At 32.5% G+C, this 25401-nt stretch overlaps 1 protein-coding gene across 1 annotated transcript; it reads right to left on the minus strand.

Moving 5' to 3' along the window:
• Positions 1–4758: 4758 nt before the first annotated feature.
• Positions 4759–14448, minus strand: LOC123661905 (excitatory amino acid transporter 3). Its single transcript, XM_045596838.1, has 8 exons — positions 14148–14448; positions 13611–13793; positions 9267–9358; positions 7753–7936; positions 6863–7096; positions 6008–6199; positions 5640–5774; positions 4759–5070 (listed from the first exon to the last, which is right to left on the minus strand). The coding sequence occupies exons 1-8, from the start codon at positions 14411–14413 to the stop codon at positions 4908–4910; spliced, it is 1449 nt and encodes a 482-aa protein (XP_045452794.1). The 5' UTR covers positions 14414–14448; the 3' UTR covers positions 4759–4907.
• Between the last annotated feature and the right edge of the window lie 10953 nt (positions 14449–25401).

Consider the following 25401-nt stretch of genomic DNA (forward strand, 5'->3'; position numbering starts at 1 on the left):
TTATAATTAAATGTATAAAGTTAATGTAATCTATTCGTAATGAAAATTCAATAATTCTCTCTAAATGTTATTTATACATGTTCGAAGGAGAGCTTTAAAATATTTTTATATATCTATAATCTTCCTTTCCAAACCAAAATTATGCTTGCGCAAACCCTTCTACTGCCTATCCTTGATTATGCTGATGTATGCTATCTGGATGTGACTGAGGAGCTACTTACAAAGTTAGAGCGTCTCCAAAATCTTGCCATAAGATTCATTTTTGGCCTGCGAAAATTTGATCGCATCTCTCAATTTCGTGCTCAGTTAAAATGGCTCCCCATTCGTCTTCGGCGTGATATGCACATCCTTTCCACTCTCTTTAATATCCTTCACGATCCAAATGCTCCATCGTATCTTCGATCCCGATTTCACCTACTGCCCTCTCCTACTCGTTCCAGGCGCCCTGGCATTACAGCTAAGCTAGACATACCGAAATGTAATACAAAATTTAAGTTAAATTCTTATTCGGTACGCGCCTCCATACTATGGAACAAACTCCCAAGAGTCATTCAAACTAGTCCTTCCCTTGTTTCCTTTAAATATAAATTAAAGAAACACTTGCTTTCACTAGCTAATGTGTAATCATCTGTATATTATAGAATATGTATGTATTTACTTATATATTATAGTGAGTATGTATATGTATAAGTATATTTGTATTTTGGTATGTATCTTTATATGTATTTGTTAATATGTAGTATATGTACGATTTTTATTTTTGTGTTACCCACAATTAGGAATTCTAAACATTTTTGAATATCATATCAAAAATTGACCGCTCCAGCGGGATTCGAACCCGCGTCTTCGACATACCGTGTCGACGCTCTAGCCAATTAAGCTATGGAACGATATACTCGCTAGAGCGAAACTTTTGATATGATGATTTTTACTTTCGGTTTAAGCGAACCGTGGCGCCGTCTATAGTGAGTTCTTTACAGAGACTCGTAACTATTCAAAGTTTCATATTACAATGAAAATCTTTGACAGGAGACGACACCATGCTATTTTTAATATGTACGATTTTTATTTTTGTGTTACCCACAATTAGGAATTCTAAACATTTTTGAATATCATATCAAAAGTTTCGCTCTAGCGAGTATATCGTTCCATAGCTTAATTGGCTAGAGCGTCGACACGGTATGTCGAAGACGCGGGTTCGAATCCCGCTGGAGCGGTCAATTTTTGATATGATATTCAAAAATATGTAGTATGTTACATTTTTGTATATATATATAAATTTTATTCTTTTATTTTATTTATTTTTTCTTTGATGTTTTTTTTTAATATTTATTATTTATTTTTTATTTTCTTCTGAATGAATACTTCTTGCACTGTTTGCCTCGCTATATGAAACACTTACTCATGACCATGGGTTGACTGGAAGAAATCTCTTTCAGAGATAAGTCCACCTTTGCCATAAACCTTTCTATTATTGTATGTTTTATATCAATTTTTTGAGTGCAATAAAGTATATTATATTATATATATATAATATATCGGATGTAAAGAAATCATTTTCTCTATTAAGTTATTGCGTTATAATATTTTACGTAGTTGTTAATCTTCAATTTGTGATAATTTAATCTAGATTAGTGTATATATCGATAATATAAAGTGATGTAAAGTTATAAATGACCTTGAGTGTACGTTTATTAATAAATTTTTATTTGTGTTCATTGCCTATAAAATTCTTCCACTAAATAAACAGCAAAAAGGTACTATTAATTTCACTTATAACAAATTATTATAAACCTCGAAGAAACTTTTCAGTAAATATTCCCAATTTAAGCATTTAACGAAGTAATCATCAAAAAGTGTAACATAAATTCTCAATAATGTAAGAACCATGGCTTACTTCAAACATGAAGCTTTGATTATTTATGTATGTGTTTTAAAATTTGACTACAAACAAGTTAAAAACTATGACAGCATAAGCTTATACTTGAGGCCAGATAAACATTAATATCTCAAGAGAAGAGATCTTTTTATATAATTGAATCTATTTTTAGTAGTAAATTAGCTAATTTAAGTGTATTCTTTAAGTGACATTCCTTTGAGAAACAATTTTGTAAACATTACAAAATCGACATTCCAAATATTTTTATGCATATTTGTAAGTCTAATTAATGATTTTACTCGATCTTTCAAAGAAAAGAAACGAACGAATGAATTATTGTAAATATTTATCGTAATAGATTTAATATGTTTAAATACATGCGTAGTTCTAAATAGAAAGAAAATATAATTTTCTTATGTTTGTATATATTGTTAAACATGCTCTGTTGTTAAATTCGTTATAATTTGTAGTTTAATATTTACACTGGCTGTGAAGCGACGGAGACTCGGTTCAGTGGGCGTTTTATACCAATAAGTCTTAGGTGAAATGCAAAAAATAGGTGAAATGCAAAAAATATTTCATAAATAAAATATAAAACTATCACGACTTTTATTCAACGCCATTATTTGGAAATAAATGAAAATCCAACGCTATGGTAAGTATTTATTAAAATAACATTTAAAAAGTTTAGACAGTTTTATGAAGTAAAATAAGATTACAAACTCCGATATAAAAATCTATATAATGATTTTTGTACTTGAAGTTAGATAGGCGAAAACTCTTTTTGGTCGTAACCTTTGGCAGTACCAATAGATTACTTGTCGAAATATTTCAAAATAAAGTATATACACGAAAAGAACGAGACAGCCGCGAATATATTAATATTAAAAAAAAAAACTTTACAATAAATAACAAGCAAATTCTCATCTAAGTTGTCTAATTTATTTCTTTATACGCACGATTACAATAATACTTTTAAATAATAAAATCTGACTATTACAGAGCTCCGTTTCTATTTACTTAGATTAAACATTTATACTTAACTAATTTTTGGCCATTTTCGATAATGTAATAAATTAACAATAATAATTCATATTTATATTTCAAAAATATATAACAAATAATGTAATGTAAATGTACTTGTCGTTTTTAAATCGTTCGTAACGATCATAAAATAAAAAAAAATAATAAAATTCAACAAAAACACTAAGTGTTATTGGATTCCGAAATAAGTTAATACTGGAATGCGACGATATCATGACTGAACACTAGTATCTAATTTACACACACACATATGGCACATTTATTAATACATCCATAAATAGAACATTACGACGAACATACATGTAAAGATTAATACGTTTATACAAAAATAGATGGATAGATATCAGCTACTGTTGTTAAAAGTTTATGAAATATAGAAAAGTGTAAAGATTCAGCTAATAATGGTTTTTCTAAACTTGAACTATCGTTACAATGTAAACAAAACTAACAACGATTCGTCAAAACTCATTAATAAATCAAAATCATATAAAATACAATTTTACATTATTATATATTGCTGTATCACAACTTAAAAATTGTAATAAAATTGCCGTTATTGTTACTTATAGTTAAAAAAAAAAAAAAACAGTGTTGATAATCTCTATAGAGTTTTAACGTATCGTTGTTAGATGCGTTGACTGTATACATTAGAATTGCTGATCCTTAAATCTTTAACTGGAAAATGTTATATAGAATTTTAGACATAAAGAAAATTTGTATAGAATTTCATTATAAAAGTTTTACGTATGCGTTCACTAGTATGAAGTTAGTCTCAAAATCCGTTTCACAACGTCTCAAAATTAATTCAAATATAGTTTCAAGTTAAATGATTTTGAGAAATCATGAAATAGTTTTTAAGTACTATTAAAATCGCTGTATAAAAGTTTAGATTACAATTGGCACATTTCGAACACACTGATACATTTAAGATCCATCTAAATCTTACATTTAAGGTAATAATCAATAGCATGAAAATATAAATATCTAAACAAGAAAACAATTTTTGTAACACCAACACTACACAACAATTACTTTAATTTTTTTTTATAAATTATGATATGAAATATCGATTGACAGTATTAAATGAATTAAATAGTTCATAATTTAATTCTCATAACTTAAAATATTTGCATAACCCAGGTTTGGTACCAATAACTAATTAACGACGCAACGCAATAAATTAATCACAACAAAATAATTCGCACTACTTTAACCCGGTTCCTATATTCAAAGAACAATTCGTATAGTAATAAGCCGTAAACGGATAGTAACAGCCAAGCACAATGAATTGTTTTTGGGCATAGGAAGCAGGCTTTATACGTTATTGTCCTAACACGGAATAACGTGATTGTTATTAAACACAGAACTCTTATCGGTTTTAACGCTTAACGCTTACCATCTACCGTTAAATAAGCTCTACGCTAGCAATGTCAAACAGTCGGCTCGCTGAGTATTTCTTTGCGGCCCGAATCAATTTCGTAACTTCCAAATAAAAAATCTGGCGAAAATAATTAATGTTTTTCTTTTTTTAACATGATAGACATTAGAATTTTAAAAAATATACTTACAAAGAATTATGATTATCAAGTTTTATCTTCTTAATGATTTTGTTTTGCAGCCCACCAAGTCTACGGTCTTCAAGCCCACCAAAGACTAATAATGACATGGCTTCTCTAAACGAATATGTAAAGTACTCTGTCTGGCTATAGTGAGCATTATTGTCAATACACATTATACCCAAAGGTATTCTTTATCTTACAATTTATTATATGTTTTATTATGATCAAAAGATATGATCACATCAAAAACATCGGAATGAAATAATTTCTAGTTCATTGTAGAGATATGTAAGAATTTAATGTTAAACAATCGTGGAAATATATTATTATTAATAATTTTTTTACCATTAATAAATAGCCGCATAAGACTTTCCTAACAAGTAGTACCTAATCTAGTAGCTGGCGAGCTCTCTATATAAGTCCGATCAATGCTCACCCTTTTCTAGCTCGGTTAATTCGTGCGCAGGCGCAACTTCTCTGTCGTTTTGCATCGCTCGGGTCTTGTCAATGTCACCTTGTGACAGGGAAGTCACGATGATGGCTCCAAGCGCATCACAGACAACGTTAATCGTTGTACGGAATCGATCACTAGAAATGGATAAAAATATTTTGTGTGATTTTAGAACCAAATAACATTCCAAATTAATTATTCGTCAATTTCTCAGTTACAAAAATTCAAACAGAACTAATTTTTGTGTACTTTATTGATAAATAACTAAATCTTGTAATCTAATTTGCACATTTTAATTCCAATCCTATAAAATTTATAGCATAAATGGTCGGTATAAAATGCTTAGTGTCTAGTATATATCGACCAAGGTATTAAAGTAAAGCCACAATACATGTTCATGATGAAATTTTTCAAAAACATTCAAATTGTTTCAATGTGAAAAAGTAATAGGCATTTGTCTTTTTAAACTTTTCGCTGTCATTGTAATACTTCTACCAAATAAAAGTTTTATCTTGCTTTCTTTCTTTATTTCATTAACTCAGCCTAAAACATTTTAATTATTTTTAAGTGGTAGTTTTTGTTGCTCCAAATTTTGAGCAGAATTTAACTGCTACACCCTACCTGATTTTTGATATACAGCGAAAAAATTAATATTAAAATGGCATTTGAAAACATTTGTACTGTTGAGAGGTATAAGGTAACTTACAGTAACCAGTCGACCGCAAGGATGATGGAAACGTCCTCGGCAGGCAAGTTGACGGTGTCCAACACCATTACCATTGTAACCAGTCCCGCCTGGGGGATACCCGCCGCGCCTATACTAGCTGCTGTTGCTGTTACACTGGAATTATAGAATGCATTTGATAATTATTTGTAATCATTACAAATATTAAAACTAAAATAAACTATTTGTTTAGTTTATGGTGCATCAGTGTTCGTAAGTTCAACATTCTTGCTTTCTTTATGGCGATGTTAATCTGTTATTAGATTTTAATGTTATCGAAATTAAATAGACGCCACTAGTCTTTTAATAATTTAATAATATAAGTACGGTTTTTTTTAATTTATACTCACCTGACAGCCACGATTTTTCCGAAAGACATGTCAACTTTCCTGAGCTGAGCGATAAATATGGCCGCAACGGCTTCATACAGCGCTGTACCGTCCATGTTGATGGTGGCTCCAATGGGAATTACGAAGCGAGTGATACGAGGGTCCAGACCCATGTCGTCACAACAACCGATTGTGATGGGCATTGTTGCTGAACTGGAAGATAAATGGCATATAGTATAACTTGTTACATTACATAATTCAAGTAGAATCCAAAAGCAGTTTTAATCGTAATTTTATAAATTAAAAATATATTTTTCATAATTAAGTACAGTTAAAAATAAAGCTATCACCGATTCGAAATGTAGTTCTGCAGGATTCAATCGGTGAGAAAGTCCGCAGTTACTATTTAAAAAAACTATGTTTCGATATAAAATTTAATATCCTGCATGAAATATAAAAAAAGTGTGTGTGTCAGCTTTGACGCACGACTGGAGTTTACTCCTTCAGATCGACTGTCTAAATAGGCACATAAAAGGCTTACTAGTCTAAAAAAAAGATCAATACCATAGTAGACTAAAAAAAGATTAATACCTATATCTAATAGTAAATAAACGAATCAAATAACGTGTCACAATAATCAATAAAATGGTGTTATTGGAAAACGTCGTAAGGCAATCTATCCAAGCCAATAGGGTTCCGACAGATGGCGTTACAAGAACGTATCGAGGTCATTCGTTCAGTAAATTTTACTCCTCATATTTTTTCATACCGGAGGTCTTATATAAAAATCGATTCATATGGAGCTTCAAAAAATAATTAATTCTCACGTACATACTTTTATGAATGAATGATTGTTCTTTATTTAATATTTCTTACCTGGAAGCAGTACCAAAAGCAGTTGCCATAACTTGACCCATCTTAGCAATGTAACGACATGGCAGTTTCTTGGTAGCCAGAATAAATAGCACGCTTAGAGTTCCAAAACCATGTAGGAAGAGACCCAGGAGAACTGTCATAAAGTAAAGCCCTAACCGACCAACTAACTCCGAAAATGATTCTATTTCCATAATTTTAGCTGTGACTAGGAAGAACACGCCGAGTGGTGACAACCTGAAAAAAAATACATTGAATAATCGTAACTTAATTTGTATTTAAAACCATAGACCACATAATACTATATAAACAAACATATAATATATTACTAAAACGTAAAATAATATTTATTGACGATCAAAATCAGTTTTTTGAAATGTGCCAGAAGTTTTATTACGCGCCAAAATAAGTTGCAACAGCTACAATTCTAATTAACACACACACACACACACATCAGCCTATCGTAGTCCACTGCTGAACATAGGCCTCTACAAGTTCGCGCTAAAAATGGCGTGAACTTATGTGTTTTGCCTATATTCACCACGCTGGGTAGGCGGGCTTGTGACCGCAGGACTGGCTTTGTCGCACCGAAGGCGCTGCTGCCCGCCGTCGGCCCGTGTATTTCAAAGCCAGTAGTTTGGCTTTTGAAGTTCCAAGGTGGCAGTAGAACTTTGTTATCTCTTAGTCGACTCTTACGACACCCACGGGAAGAGAGGTGGTGGCTATATTTTTTTTGCCGTAACCACACAGCTATTTAACACAATGCAAATAAATTATCAATTACAAAATAAATGAATAAAATCGTAGTTTTTTTAATGTTTGGCTTTACTTCGTTAAAAGTTGAACCTTACACAACTACCGTCAACATCATTTTTTTAAAAAGTAACGCTCACCAAATAACCCATCCAGTGATAATCATCATAGCTTCGGATAATGCGTGGAAGAAATCTTGCAAAGGTCGACTCTGCTCTCCCATCTTCCCGAGAGTTATACCTAAGACGATGCTGAAGCACACCAATCCCAGCACGTTGCTACCACTTTGATAATCGCCCTCAATCTTGTATGTTTCCAAGTGACCTAAAACATTAAAACAATTTTACATAAAAATTATAAATTCATAGAACAAAAAGGGTCTCCCCTCGGTGCCTCGGAGAGCACGTTAAGCTGTCGGTCCCGGTTTTTATCATGTACACCTGATAGCGATCATTACTCTTAGTAGGGAATATATCCGCCAACCCGCCTCGAAGTAACGTGACAGATTAAGCTCTGATCCTTATCCTACATGGGATAAGAGGCCTATGCACAGTTGTGGGATTTTACAGGCTGAAGCGAGAACATAATAAGAGAGTCATTTATTCGTGATCTAATTGTCCGATTTTTAAAATTTTCTCATTTTGTAGAACATGTTATTGGTAATCGGCACGGTTGCATACCGTAACATTATCGTTACATAGTACGAGTACGTACATATAAAACAAAGTCGCTTCCCGCTGTCTGTATGCTTAGATCTTTAAAACTACACAACGAATTTTGATGCGGTTTTCTTTAGTAAATAGAGTGTATAATAATATAGTAGAGGAGCGATGAGTTTTTGCAACCATGCGAAGTCGGGACAGGTCGCTAGTAAATGATAGACGAGTATGTATGACAAATTTAAGTAGTAGCGATTATTTTTCCAATGTTTCAGTTATGTAAAGCGTGAAATGTAATTGTAGCTTATAGTGTTGAATTTTTCGATCAACCACTCGACCAATCGACAAATAGTTTGTTTCCTAAATGGCTTTGTATAATAAAATTGATCAATTATCTGCGATAAATTTTTTGGAAGGTTACTATTGCTGCTTGTATTCTATTGCAGCTTGATCTATAAAATAAATAAATAAATCTATCAAAGTATTCAGGTTCACGTGTATAAATTCTTATATTATTAGAATCATCAATGATATGTACATAATTATGATATATCCTTTTTTTCTTAATATATAGATTACAGATTGATCTGTAAATGTGACTAATTGACTATAATATGGTTTTACATCCTTAAATGCTTTTTGAACTACACAGAATATGTTAGAACTACGCTTAACATTAAAATAATACATTTTTTTAGAGCGGATATCTGTTTGGTATAGTTGTATAATTTCTTTAAAACACAATACGACATTTTAGCACAGCTACAGTACGAGCGTTAGTTCACTTTTACGATCGTAACGGAGGCATTCTCTTGGAGTATGTCATGATAATGTAGTGTTGGTCTATTTTCTTTTTATGTAAAGTGATAACCATCTACAAATACATTTTAAAAACTAGTTATACTGGTTCGTCTACATATTGCTGTTATCTCCTATATTACAATTACATCTACACACGATATTAATTAAATACATCGATAACGATCAAAAGTCACCTTTAATTGCCTTCGTGTCGTTCTGGTCAAAGGTGAGTCTGGTTCGATACGATGCAATGGTCGCCTGAGCGATGTTCTCTGGAAATACATTTCTGAAAAAAAAAAGTTAAAAAATTAATTAACCAAAGTTAGAAACTCAAAATTAAGCAGCTGCCACACGAAAAACTGTCCCACTCAGAGGATTAGCTATACAGACATCCAAATGTATAGGGTATTTTATTTGTGTTCACTTTTTTGCTTAACTGCAATTTTATAAAAAGAACTCCAAAACAATTTTGTTCAAATACCAGCATTACATTAAAATTATATTGTTTTTAGTAAAATTATTATAGACATAAAGAACCATAAGGACATTAAAACAGTCTACAAAAACCACAGGCTTAAATATAATGTTTTTGACTAAAATATTCATCTAATTTATAACAGCATCTTAATCGCAATAGTACAATGGACAGAAGGATAAATCTATTAAATGGATTAGAGGTGCGATCGCTGCATCTAAAGCTAAAGGTCGTAAACTTCCGTCGGTGACGTGTTTATTTAATCTCCGACTTCAATTTTAATTCGTACCGCTAGGTGACCATTACGTTTGCTGTAGCTAACGTGATCAAAAAAATTTAGACAAATATTTATACTAATAGTGAATGTTGTGTTCTAAGTAATTCCAAGACATTATAAATAAACATTTCTTGTTATTATCATCTTTGAATCTATCTATCTCTTCGTCTATTTGTTTGAAATCGTATTAACTACGGACAAAATTCGTTTCAATTTAAATTAAATATAAAAAGAGCGATTTTTTAAAGTAATTTATAAAATCACTTGAATATTTTTACTGCATACAAATATAATAAAAAAAATATTCTCCGATGTTGACTCTAATAATAGGTATAAAAGTGTCTCATAATCTTTAATGCAAGGATAATTTGATATCCAAAAAAGGTCCTATAATTTTTTTTCATTTGTCTGTCGCGTATGGACTCCTTTTATAAACTATGTACATTTTATAACTTATAGTATAGTTAACGTTATTTTTTCGAATATTTTTTCCTATTTTTTATAAAAGAGTCTCACATGAAAGTGCCTGGCAACAAATTGAACGGAATTAAATTTCTAAAATGAATCCACATAAAAGTTGATCGTATGACCTATGTCTCCTGGCAGACCAGCAATATATCGAGTTGTTTTGCTTTATTGATAGCGCTAGGGTTATGCTTTTATTTTATTTGACTATCGATAACTTATGTTTAGTATTAACTAGTGTATTCATATTTCCTAGTCCTCTATACCCTGAAGCGTTTGGTAAGTTGTTTTTAGGATCGACAGCTTAATATTGTGAAAATGTAAAAGTCATAATATTTTTAATCAAAATTTTCACTTATCTTTAAATAACTATTTATTTACTTATCTTTAAATAACTCTTTTATGTCTGATTCACAGATCTGAGTTGATAAATTAAATTTCATAGATATGTAAATAGTAAGTTTTATAATAATTTATCACGAAGCATTAATTCTTTGTAGATAGACTTTGCGAATAAGTGAAATGAAGGTCTCTAGTACTAATTAGGGCGGCCGAATTTAACAAACAGTTCAAAGTTATATGCCAGCCCTATTAATGGTATCTAGGGCGTAATATAAATAGCGTGGCTTGATGAAGACTGACTAGGAGGGAACCGACGATCGCGCCGCTTCTCTTGACAATTGACAATTACGAGCGAATTTCGCGCGAACATTGGCGCCTTGATTCAGAAGATTACATTTGTATTTGTATGAATGTATGAACTTGATTGATATTCTACTGTGTGGTTACGGCATTAAGAATATAGCTACCCCGTCTCTTTCCGTGGGTGTCGTAAGAGGCGACGAAGGGATAACACAGTTCCACTATCACCTTGAAACTTAAAAAAGCCGACCGATGGCGGGATAACTATCTGATTGCTGGGTTTGAAATAAACAGGCCGAAGACGGGCAGCAGCGTCTTCGGTGCGACAAAGCCAGCCCTGCGGTCATCAACCCGTCTGCCCAGCGTGGTGACTATGGGCAAAACACATGAGTTCACGTCATTTTGGGCGCGAACTTGTGGAGGCCTATGTCCAGAAGTGGACTGTATTAGGCCGAAGTTATTATGAAAATGATTAGTTGTGTGAAATCAAAATGGAAAATTTTCACCTCGTTTAGAAAATATCTAGTCTTCACGAAGCCTAATTTTTCGATAGTATATTATCTATACTATAATAGATATAACTTGTAGTTAATAATATGGTTGGTCATTCTGTCAAAAGTACTGTCAAAGTACTAATATAATTTTTAAAAATTGTGTGGTTACAATAGTCTATAATAAATTTTTCCACAGCGCACATTTCAAGTATATTCTTTCAAATAGTTGCTATCATCCGTCGTCTTCTGTCTTTTTATTAGAAAATTGTTTTGCAACGACTTAAAGAGATAAATATGTAAATAGATTACATCCGAATGTAAACTACTAAAGATAGATTAAAAGCCAGTTATTCTGTTAGGTATAAATTAAAAGAACAATCAAGGTGTCCATTCAACTGACAATATTGAACTTAGGTCCAGTCCACTTTACGTCGGACGTTTTAAAGTCTTGTTCCTTATTATATTATCAGTCGCATTTAATTTATAAGAATATAAAATGTTGTTATCGTAAAGGCTATTTTGATTTCAAGCAATGCGTGATTTGCGTGGATTAAGCTCTTATACTTCTCTAAACAACTATAGGTGTAGATAGGTTGACGGGAGGCAAGGGTGTCTAGAGCTAACATTATAAAATATAATGCTTTTCATAAACTTTTTGTCTTGATGATTGCAATCCTTAGAGAAAACTCTTCTAGCTACGCCGAGGAATAATAAGAGAACAAATAGTAGCACAGTATAGGTATTTCAATTAGAGAATCATCTAAAGGTCAAGGTTTAGTTAATTGAATAAGCCCAACTAATCATTATTACCGTTGCTGAATAGTTTATTTAACATTTTAGCGAAATTCGTCCGGATGCGAAAATTAACACTTTCATTAAGCCAATCATAGAGCGGAGCGCGCTATGACGACTGATATTTCATCTGATAATTTAAGTTCTCGTTAGCTATATATTGAGTGCACATCTAATTGATATTCCTTTGGATTAATAAAAGGGTCCTCATGATTAAGAATGTTAGATGACTCATTGTTTCGAGGATTGTCTTACATGCTATATACTCAATAAATACAAGGCTGTTCGTTTCTGACTTTTTAACGGCGTACTATTTTCTTTTTATTTCTCTACATTGTACGTAAAAGAAACATTCAGTTTAAGTACCAAATAAAACAACAAATTAAAACAAACTGTATTATTGTTAGACAGCGAACTCTTCCAGGCATCTAACGTGGAGGAAATAATGTGAAGAAGTGTGTGAAATGTATACTCTATACAGGATTTCAAAAAAAGATTTCATGATTCTTCATAATCACAGAAATAAAAAAAAATTAAGTCATTTACTTAGCGATCTAGCTGTTATGGATTTCGATCAATTTAGTAAATTAAGATTCATTTTCAATTAATATGTTCCAGTTTTAATTCACGTCTATTTCTCAACCCTCACTGAGGGAGCGGGGCGTAGTAAGCTGCAATCCTTATTCAAAATTATTTATATAGACTGATGTACAAAACAATGTTATTTTTATTATAACCATAAGATAAAAATAAAAAAGTGATTAATTTTGATATTTGAAAAAGAAGCAAAATTCAAAACAATGAGTATTTTCAAAATTTGTATACCTACACTCATCTGTCTTTTTCGAGCTCGACAAGACTTATTTTTGATCAAAAACAGTCCGTTTCTAGATATGCAACTTAAAATGCAATGTTTTTTTTTATCTCAATATGCCATTTAGAAATATACTTATGAATGTAAAACCATAAATACCTGTAACTAAAAGACCCCAAACCAGTGAAAACAACTTTTTAAAGGATATTTTTATTTTAAACGTCTAAAGACTCTAAAGGTCGACTTAATCAAGATTGCCTTAATACGACCTTAAGTCATAAGTCCTTTTTTAAGTCCATATTTTGCGCAACGTATTATATATATGTATGTAATAAAGTTACCGCCAACCCGCCTGCCCAGCGTGGTGACTATGGGCAACACACACGAGTTCACGCCATTTTTGCGCGAACTTGTGGTGGCCTATGTCCAGCAGTCGACTGCGATAGGCCGAAGTGATGACGTGATGTAATAAAGTTAAATAAGTAAGTAAAGACATGATAACAAAAATAGACAGTAATATTACTAAAAATATATTTTAATAATATGTATATTTATAAAATATAGCTAAAAATATATTACCTTATCAGATCTAATAAAGTATCGGAGGTGAGGGTGTCCTTGGTGACGACTTTCTTGGTGACGTTCATCTGATTAAAAGCCTCAGAGCCTCTCCCTGGCTTGATAGTTGTGACTAGAGCTATGCCGAGCATCACGGCGCATACCGTCGTTGTCATGTAGTAGATAATGGCTCGGAGACCGACCCTGGGAGGAGTATATTATGTAATAAGAGATTAAGTTAAAGTTTATGAACTTAATCAAGAAATCCTTGTGTGCATTTTAATATTCGAAATATAAAAACGGACAAATGTTTCAACATTCAGTAACATTTTACTTTTGTCTCGGAAAATATATTGTAATGCAATATAATATTATTCCGCGTTATATTGTATTATATTTGTATTATAAGCGACAATTACGCAGCATTTTACAACATTTTAAATACGTTGGACCAATGTATAATTTCATGCAGTATTACTAACATAGATATTAGACACCTTATAGATACTCAACAAACGTTCAACAACTAAATAAATTAAAAAAAAAATAATAACTTACTTGCCAGATAGACTGAGATCTAGTGAACCGATCGCGGAAACGATCGACGAAACTAACAATGGCACTATCAAACACTTCAGCATCCTGAGGAACAGTTCACCTGGATACTGGAAGTACATCACATCTCGTCTCGACCATTCTATCCCGGAAGCCCTCAGCCCCCAGCCAAGCAGTGTCCCGGAGAGAACGCCTATTACTGTTAGCATGGTCAAGAGGTTTTCCCGGAGGAATTGCGGGCACCAGTTGCGCCTTATTTGCAGCGGCATCGTGATAGGACACCGTCGTTTCTGAAATATGATAAATAGCGTCAACTTTCTTTAATCGTATCGAAGAAAAATTGCTTTATAATTAATAAAAACTATTCAATTCAGATCAATTTTATTGGGTGATTTTCAGTATTACCATTTATTGTTTTTATTTGATACGTCTTAACAATCTAAGATATAAAAATGATATATAAGATTATTTAACAATATAATAATATTTTATGTAAATATAATTAAAATTATGTTATAATATACATAATAAATGTAACCTCATAACTATCATGTACATGTTTAAGAATTATTATAATACTTCCAATATTATTGTTAACTGAATCTAACTTACAAAAAGCTACCTCCTAACCCGTTATTACTTCACGAATTATGAATGCTACTTAGCGAAGGATTAATAAAAATCGACGATCGATCGACGTAGTATATATAAAACGAAGTTTTATATATACTTCGTCGATCGTAGTATATATAAAACGAAGTTTTATATATTCGACCGTAGTATATATAAAACTTCGTTTTATATATACTACGGCCTAGTGGTCGAAATTTGACCATAATTGATTAATCCATAATCTATTATCAATAAACAAAAGAGTATATATGTGCGTGTGTGTCAAATACATGGTAGTGTGTGTTTGTGTTTTTTTATTGATTTAATGTATTGTTAATGCATAAGTTAAAAAAATGTTAGCATTTTGCACTGCTTCTCTATGTAAACTATACGTGTGCGAAATTTCATACGCCTCTGCCCGCGCAAATTCCGTAAAAAGGGGTATAAAGTTTTTGCTTCACGTATTCTTATAGATTCTATTATATTTTCTACGTATGTTCGGTTTTATAAAGTAAACTTTAATAACCAAAATATGACTTATCTTTTTTTCTTATTAATATTAAAATACAAAATTGTAGAGTTGAATATCGTAAAAATAATGTTGACAATATTAAAAATATTGGACTAATTCATTAAAAAAATACAGGCAAGCACTTATTAAAGTAAAAATAGTTATTAAAAATAAAACTAAAACTACTTTCGTTTAAATTCTAAATAAAATCGCTATTTGCACTCTTACTAACATTTATAGCCAAATAGATGCATACTTGGCACATGTCTCTTGGCAAACCGTTCAATGATTAAACGAAACAAAATGTCACACTATATTCTTGTTTTAACGGGAAATAAATTTAAAATAACTTCTATTTCAAGATTCACGGTGACCAATAACTATTCTATTAAAATCTTTACCATGATTATTATTTAGAGAGCCACGTTACAGACGCTAAGGCCACCATAACGCGACCATATAATTAAAAGGAAAATTAAAAGTAAAAAAAAAGGAAAATTAAAAGGAAAATTAAAGTGTTCAATCATCTAAATTTTAAAATAAATTCAATTAAATTTTAAGATAACATCAACGACTGTTCTAATTTAAAAAAAAAGTAACAATTACACTTATTGAATGGATACAGCGAAAAAAAAAGTAGGAAGCTATGCGTAGGACCTCGTTGGATTTATATCCAACTATATAATTCATATAGTAAGTACTATAATACGTCAATATTGAACCAGAGATTTATTAGTGGATAGAAAATATATTAATCTTATCCAAGAATCACGGGCTCGCCTTTACACTTGAACTTTTAGATAGGTTTTTAAATATTTTTGTGTTTAAATTAATTGATTCGGCATATTTATTCTGCTTGATATAGACCTCTTTGCGTAGAAGAAGATTTGGAACCTCCACGAGTAATCCACCGTGCTACTCCTGCACTACTAATATTACACTCTTCAATAAACTTGTAACAATAATTAAAGTATCAACGTATAGCAAGACTTACACTAACAATGTTGCAAAAATATCAAATGCACTATTGAGCCATGTGTCTGCACTACTGAAAAATATCTTGTACTGTAAAAAAAGGACTTGAAACGAATATCAGTGTCAAATAGGTTGATAGATAATGGTGCATTACCTTGTATTTCGAGTGCTATGGGGGTTGAGGAAGACCCCCCTCCCCCACACCCCTTCTCGCCCTTAAATTCGTGCAAATGATTCGAAATTTTAACCCCGTATTTTCAAAGGGTGCATGTTTTTCAATTTTGTTCATTAACAAACTCTATAAATCAAAAATGTCATCGCTATATTCAATACGCATATAACTTCGACGTGTTGTGTTATTGCATCATTTAAAGTGTATGTGCGCCATAAAAATCACGAAGTCGTGTATAAATTGTGCAAATCGAAGACTGATTTTAGCGATGATCAAGCGTCACATTATAAAAAATTATATGGTGTCATGGGACACCAGGTAGGAACGAAGTTCCTTCGGAAATTTGAATTTTATATATATTTTCTAGTTCTTTCTTTTTTTTTAATTTTGTTGATTGGTTTTTAATTAAGTACATAAAAGTATTTAGGAAATTTAGTATTTTAGGAAATAACAAATACCGTAAAATAAAAGAAATCAAACAAAATAATAATAATAATAATAATTCAAACTATTAAGTGAAATAAAAAAACATGTCTTTATTTATTTTTGTCGACAGTATAAAATTACGTAAATAATTTAAAAAAAAGTTTACTAGTAATATTTTAGTTTTACAAACGTCATATTATACAGTCGTGTGACTGATATTACGTCACTTCCGTTATATATTTTTCTTACGGTTTTAGTATCACATTTTTTTCAGTTCGGTCGCCCAGCCAAATGTCAAGCCTGCCTGCCGTAAGGAACTCCGTTCCAAAAATTAAAAGGTATGCTCAGTATGAGGGTTCGTTTAACAGATAATCCTTTTGTGATTTCTGTAGAGCTTAAAAAACACCAATTTCTAATACTTCAAGGGCAGTAAAGAAGCATAAGGCCTTTCTGAAGATTAACTGTTTCCCTATTCTAGGGATGCCTGCAACACCAGTATCATCGCATGTGCATTGCCTACCCTACCCTCACCAAAAGCTCTGGTCATCTTACAAACCACAGGAACACAACACTACTTCAAAGTAGTATTATTGGAAGTGATCTTATGTAAAGCTGAGGTACCCTACCTATACCCCTATTTGGACTGTTCCCAAGACGTTTTTGTCGTAAAGTCTTCAAAACATTTAATATGATGCCAGCACGACGTATATAAACGTCAAGACTATTTGTATGAAATTTTTTTGTGTCATTCTTAAATAGAGATTCCCATGATACTGTCTGCGAACGTGTTAAATTAAACGTGAAATGGTCACTTTTATGGATAAGAAAGTGCATTTTTTGATACAATTTTGAAATTGTGTCCTGAAATTTAAACCGGGACCACACGTGGGAGACAACGCGTATGCGCCCCGCACGGATGTCATCGCGGAAATCTTTATTTAGTATCGTGATCAGCTCTCCCCTCGCTCACACGCACCGCAATCTGCCTAACGACATACCTGGCTGGAAATGTACACTCGGCACACAAAACTTTATTGTATTGATGGTGGGATGACGAAATCGAACCTATAGGATGAATTCAATCAAACAATGTTGCATTCGAAATCATTAAAATATTTCCTAATTTTTTAATTTTTTTTTTACTGTAGACTATTATTAGGTAATTTACACATATGACAGTTTGCCTATATAATTTATGATAAAAACATCAAATAATTAAAAAAAAAGAAAATGTTTAAGGGTTTTTAAAACTCAATAGTTTGTTTTTCCGCGTCTTAGGTCGTGAGGTTGATGATCTTGCCCCTGACATTGTGGTCTACAAACAGAAGGAAATAACTATTTATTAAGTGGTCTATGTCTAGAGCGTTGCTCCTTCCACTTCTACGTATATGTGATTAAATAATTATTTTTATACTAAGCGTTAAACGTGTATATGTTATATTTATGACTAGCACTTCGTCGATTTTCGGGTGGTTGTGACCACAAACTTTTTGAGGGACTTTTTTTCACGCCAGTTAAACACGCAGAAAATCTTAATGTCGTAGTCACCGTACGAAGAAAATTAAAAATATCAATCAAATAACTCTTGTTTATCCCCATTTCTATTGAATAAAATTATGTAAAGCAATAACTGTAGACATTCTTTTATACCTATATTTCTTTGTTTTAGAGTGAAAAAAGAGAATTTAAGACTAGATACCGACCAGACTGGAAGCAACCCTAGCTACGCATCCATCCTTCTTACTATCTATGCGGTTTTTAATCGACTTCAAAAAAGGAGATTTTCTTATGTATGTTACGTCATAACTTTTTACCGGGTGGACCGATTTCGATGATTCTTTTTTTAAATCGAAACGTGGTGCGTATCATGCGGTTCCATTTAAATTAAATTGAGATCTAAGTACTTTTCAAATTATATCTAACTAGCTGACCCCGCAAACGTTGTTTTGTCATACATGTTATTGATCCCCTTATAACTTAGCTGTATGAAAAATAAATGTTGGCCGATTTTCAGTACTACCCGATATGCACATAAAATTTCATAACAATCGGTCCAGTCGTTTCGGAGGAGTATTGTAACTAACATTGTTACACGAGAATTTTATATATAAGATTTTCCAGAATATTTTGGTCAATCACAATAAAATATAGCCTGTGTCACTCCTGAATAGTGTAGCTTTCTGTTAGTGAAAGGATTTTCGTGATCTGGTCAGCATTTGCGAAGATTGCCCCCTACATACAAACAAAGATAGGAACTTTACCTCTTTATAATATTAGTATAGATGTACGGAAGTTTAATTACGTACTTAATTAATTAGTATTTTATTTATTCATATTATTATCTTCATCTTCTTCTCCTTTGAATAACTTAAAAAAATAAAAAAACCCTGTATGTAAATAAAAAGTATCCTGTGTCCGTCCCATTTTTTGTATTTTATATTTATATTTAATTTGTAGTTGTAGTTTAATTTGTATTTGTAGTTGTAACTCAAATCATCAATCAAAATCAAACTTAATTGAATACAATTTAATTGTTGCATCGTAATTCACAGCAAGGACATAGTGCAGCTAGACAACAAAATAATAATTGTGTGTTGGTACACCCAGTAAAAAGTTATGCGGATTTTCGAGAGTTTTCCTCGATTTCTCTGTGATCCCATCATCAGATCTTGGTTTCCATATCATGGTACCAAACTAGGGATATCTCCTTTCCAACAAAAAAAGAATTATCAAAATCGATTCATAAACGACGGAGTTATCCCCGAACATACATAAAATATATATATACGGTTGAATTGAGTAACCTCCTCCTTTTTTCGAAGTCGTTTAAAAAATATAACACAATTTTAACATAACATAATAAGTTCTTTCAAAATATATAAGCTAGGTTATAACGTAACTACGTGGTTATGCTTATTTGTTATGCTGCAGTTATTAGTTCGCGTATCGAAAGGCTATGAATGGAGGCCTGATAAGAAAAATAAAATAAACCGCAATTGCGAATGTGTTAAATTATATTGTGCAAAAATAGTATACTTATACGTATTATGCATACTCATTCGGCGAGATGTGCTTTTTGTTATAAATAAACGCTTCAAACTTAACAGCCCTCAGTAGGGTTTTCATCTGTGTTGGAGGTCCGGAAACACTCCAGAAGAACAAACGCCTAGACAACGACAAAATATATCTATGTCACGAGTACAAGTTGAACCCTCAAGTGCAACAGCCAGTGCTGTGACCGTTACACCAACGCATCGTCAAATCGTCAATCGTGGTTTTATAAAACTACTAGCTGACCCCACAAACATTGTTTTGCCATATATATATATATATATATATATATATATATATATATATATATATATATATATATATATATATATATATATATATTATGTCACTAGTTCGGCAAACAAGCGTACGGCTCACCTGATGGTAAGCGATTATCGTAGCTTATAGACACCTGCAACACCAGAAGCATCGAAAGCGCGTTGCCGACCCAATCCCCAATCCCCCAGGAGCTCTGGTCACCTTACTCACCAAAAGGAACACAATACTGCTTGAAAACAGTATTATTTTGCTGTGATATATATTATTAGCCCCCTTTATCCCTTCCCCCTTATAACTTAGGAGTATGAAAAATAGATGTTGGCCGATTCTCAGACCTACCCGATATGCACACAAATTTACATTAAAAAAATGGTCTAGCCGTTTCGGAGGAGTATGGTAACTAACGTTGTGACAACAGAATTTTATATACAAGAAGATTATAAAGTTTAAATCAGTATAGTTGTGTTTACTAGCAAACGAAAAAAACCGACTTCAATTACATCGACAAGTAATACAACGTAAGTAGAAGAAAACAATTAACAAACGTACTAGTCGTCAATACGATTTTCGAGGGTTCCTCTCGATTTCTCTGGGATCCCATCATCAGATTTTAGTTTCCTTATTGTGGCTCCACCCTTGGAATATCTCCTTTCCAACGAAAAAATAATTATCAAAATCGGTTCATAAACGACGAAGTTATCCCCGAACATACATAAAAAATATACATATACGGTCGAATTGAGTAACTCCCTCCTTTTTTGAGGTCGGTTAAAAATGCCAATGGACGGCAAAGAAAAATGTTCAAAAAAGTCAAAAAATGTCTTTATTCAAGCGAAAGCCTCAAGAAGAGAAATCTCTCTTTATTACAAAAAATTAATTATAATTATTTAAGTTTTATAATAAATAACTGTGTTTGCTCGCAAACGAAAAAAAAACCGACTTCAATTACATCGCAGAGTAATACAACGTAGATCGACGAACAAATAGTAATGCTTTGTTCGTATTCCATATAACACGACATTATAAAATTGTAGAATTATATAATGTTCTACTGTTATTTCTAACATTTTGTTAGCGATTGAAGGCAAAAATTTCATAAAAGGCCCGTCGTCGATTCGCGCGAAGCGCTGACATCGCTTATTACGGCGGGTTTTTTAGTTGAAGCGGATTTATATTGAATTACGGTTTATGTCTTTTTTATTAAAAATATGTAATGTTCATGTTTTCACACAGCTCCGATGCACGACTGGAGTTTACCCCTTCAGATCAACTGTCTAAATACTAAATAGGCACAAAAAGGCTTACTAGTCTAAGAAATATATTATTACTATATCAAATTGTAAATAAATGAATCAATAACGCCATCTATCGGAACCTAATTGCGTTATTAGAAAACGTCTGAACGCCATCTCTAACAAGGTCATTCGTTCAGTAGATTTTACTGTTCAATTTTTTCATTCCGGGGCCTTAAATGAAAATCGATTCTTAAGAAGAAAACTCCAAAAACTCAAGTAAATACGCCATATCAGATATAGCTCAAAAAGTTCGAGTCAAATCTCAATTATATTTAAATGGGACCACATGAGAAGCACCACCTATCGATTAAAAAAAGAATCATCGATATCGGTCCACCCAGTAAAATAGTAATGAGATTAATATAACGTTGGTCGACGTAAAATAGCCAAGGAAATACCCAGTATTAGCGAAAACTCAAAAATTAAAAGCTCAAATATATTTATAACGAATAAACTGCTACTCTCTACTCTAGTGGAATATTGTAATTTGATCGATAGTGAACGAAGTAATTTCATTAAATTTTGATAGATGGCGTTGTGGCAAAGTATTGAACATGACCACAGTCGTCTTAACATCGTCATGTAAATACGTGTCATCAAAGATTATTCAAAAATTGCTCATTATATCTCAATCATATTTAAAACGGACGACATGACAAGTATTAGCTTTTGATTTATACAAAAAAGATCAAAATCAGTGTACCCAGTAAAAAGATATAACGTATAATACAACGTAGGGTGACGAAAAAACCGTCAAGTAAATACGCAATATTAGATATAACTCACAAATTACTAATCAAATCTCAATTAAATTTAAATGGGACCACGTGACGAATAGTAGCTTTTAATTTATATAAGAAACGTCAAAATCGGTGCACCCAGTAAAAAGTTATGAGGTATAATACAACGCAAGGTGACGAAAATAATGTCAAGTAAATACGCGTTATCAAAGATTAATTAAAAAAGTAGTTATCAGATCTCGATAAAATTTATATGTGACCACATGATAAACATCAGCTTTCGATTAAAGTAAAAATTATCAAAATCGATGCACCCAGTAAAAAGTTATTGCGGATTTTCAAGAGTTTCCCTCGATTTCTCTGGGATCCCATCATCAGATCCTGGTTTCCTTATCATGGTACCAAACTAGGGATATCCCCTTACCCAACAATAAAAAAATTATCAAAATCGGTACACCCAGTAGAAAGTTATGCGGTATAATACAACGTAGGTCGACGAAAAAAGCGTCAAGTAAAAACGCATTATTAGATATAATTCGAAAAGTAGTTGTTAGATCTCAAATAAATTTAAATGGGACCAATCGGCACACACCACCTTTCGATTAAAACAAAATTTGTCGAAATCGGTCTACCTGGTCAAAAGTTCTGATGTAACATACATAAAAAAAAAAAAAAAAAAAAAAAAAAATACAGTCGAATTGAGAACCTCCTCCTTTTTTGGAAGTCGGTTAAAAAGTAGTTAATGTCAAGGCTGTTACCGATTCAGAACATAAATACTGTAGAGAAGAATTCGTTTAAATTTCAATTACTCTTTAAAAAACTCTCAATCATTATTAATTTAATAACAGCTTGCATTCAATACAACACCGTAAAATGTTTTGCAATATAGGTATAAGAAATTATATTAAGAGTTTACTAATCAATACAAATTAATTGAAATTTATAAAATTACATAAAAAACTTAAAATCCGGTCACTTTGACTACCCTTTGGCATAGTGTGTAGTGACCCTGTCTTGAGCAACCCGACTGGAAAAGTACCTTAACCTTACAGAATATGACAAGAATAGGCTAATAATAATACCTATTGCTCTAAAGCAGTGTTGTGTCCCTGTGGTGACTAAGGTAGAAAGGGCTCCTAGGGAGAGTATGGTCGACAACGCCTTCGTAATGCTTCTGGTGTTGCAGACGTATATAATCTACAATAATCGCTTACCATCAGATGAGCCGTATGCTTATTACTTTACGTAATCGTGCAATAAAAACATCCATATTTAACTTATGTTCGATAGTGAAACTAGAAAAACATATCAGGTACTTTTATCATTTGGATACCGTTGAACGTCAGATAGCTTTATCAGTAACTGGTGAAACGGGCCCTTAGAGCACAAACTTTAAACAAGATTTGACAAGGAGCTAGACTACAATTTTGACATTACATTGTTACACTAATGAGCAAGCTGACACGTGCGTCGGCATTAATAGTCGAAAACTTTTGCACGTACTCGTATTGTGCGTGAGTTTATTTTGAGTGTGTGTGAGTGTGTGTGTGTGTCCGAGCGAGTAGGTATCAGAAAGTGCGTGTGGATGCGCTCGTGTTTCTCTCTTCTACGTGTACATATTACAGATTACCTAGCAGCATATAAGTTTTTAAACTTCCATGGTCACTAAGACTATGATTATGAAGGTTTGTCGTTAGTCATTTTGAGTTTTCAATGGTATCCCCAAGAGTGCTACCTTTTGTAAGCGTCATGGTAACTGGAGCGCATGAGTCATGACCACGATCCGATAACAAAAATACTAAATATTCTTATCAGTTATATATAGTAAGCCAGCCTTGCGGTCACCAACCCGCCTGCCCGGCGTGGTGATTATGGGCAACACACATGAGTTCACGCATTTTTGGCGCGAACTTGTGGATGCCTATGTCCAGCAGTGGACTGCAATAGGCTGAAATGATGAAATGATGATATATAGTAGCATTAAAATCATACTTATATTACTGTATGTAATATGTTATATAACCGAATATATTTTTAATGAATAAATACAACCGCTGTGGTATAATGGTGCTAGTAGTCACCTAAAACTGACGAAAAACGTACACATAAGCCAAAAACAATCGAGTGCTTTTATCAAAATGTACGCGGCTTGCGTTCTAAGACTTTAATTTTATAAAATAACATTTTACAATCGAAATATGACCTCATAGCTCATAGATCTGACAGAACATTTTTAACGAGTTCGGTGTCTGATGGTGAGCCTGGCGTAAGTGATGGTTCCCTACTGGTTACGTTGTGATTCGTAATGATCATGATGTTGATACTGGTTGGAGAGGCACTCTGCTTACGGTACGAGATTGCTATTTCGTGCATGTACTCAGAAATATCAATGGTTTAACATTTGATAAAGGAGTCTTATGCGCTGTTGTTTCGAGTAAACTTCTGACATGTTTTGTGTTGTGTGTATCTTCCACGTCGTTACACCAGTTAATTCGTGTCCTAATATGAATGTTCTTATAATGCGTGATTTTAATTTAAATTCTTCTAGTGCGCATATCAAAAGTAATAATATATAATATCTGTATTTCCGAGTTCATACAACACGAACATGTTTAAAGCGCGAGTGAACAGGCTTCTTCTGGGCGAGCTCGCTCCGTCTCCGACCTCGTCTCTGCTCTAGAGTTAGACTGGGGTCAAGAGTAAGCCCATAATATAATAAAAAAAGAGAATTCAACATGTTTTCTAAATTTTGTAATCCTAATTATTACAACACTGTTATTAATAGCCATGGCGGTAAGCTGGACTTCATTTTGAGTGATGTAGATTCTGATCGAATTGGTATTTTAGTGACAATTCTCTAGTACCCATAGACAGTTATCATCCCGCTTTGGAAATATCCGTAAGTTTTTCTTGTTGCCCGGTGCAGGGTCCTTAATTTTCCGATATTTTTGCACCTTCGGAGTAAAATTGGAGGAAGGCTGATTACCAGAGAGTAGTAATTACTATATGCTGCTTTAATCAATCTTGATCGGGCTGATACTTGCGAAGTAGATGATGTCAATGTGGCTATTACTATGTTTTATTCTAAAATATATAGTTTAATAGATTTTAACAAAAATCCTTTAAACAAAAATCATCGCTTGTGAGGGAATATTATCCTAACTGGTTTACAAAAGAAATCATTCAAAACATAAAA

The sequence above is a fragment of the Melitaea cinxia genome, chromosome 17 (assembly GCF_905220565.1).
Source record: "Melitaea cinxia chromosome 17, ilMelCinx1.1, whole genome shotgun sequence".
NCBI lineage: Eukaryota > Metazoa > Arthropoda > Insecta > Lepidoptera > Nymphalidae > Melitaea > Melitaea cinxia.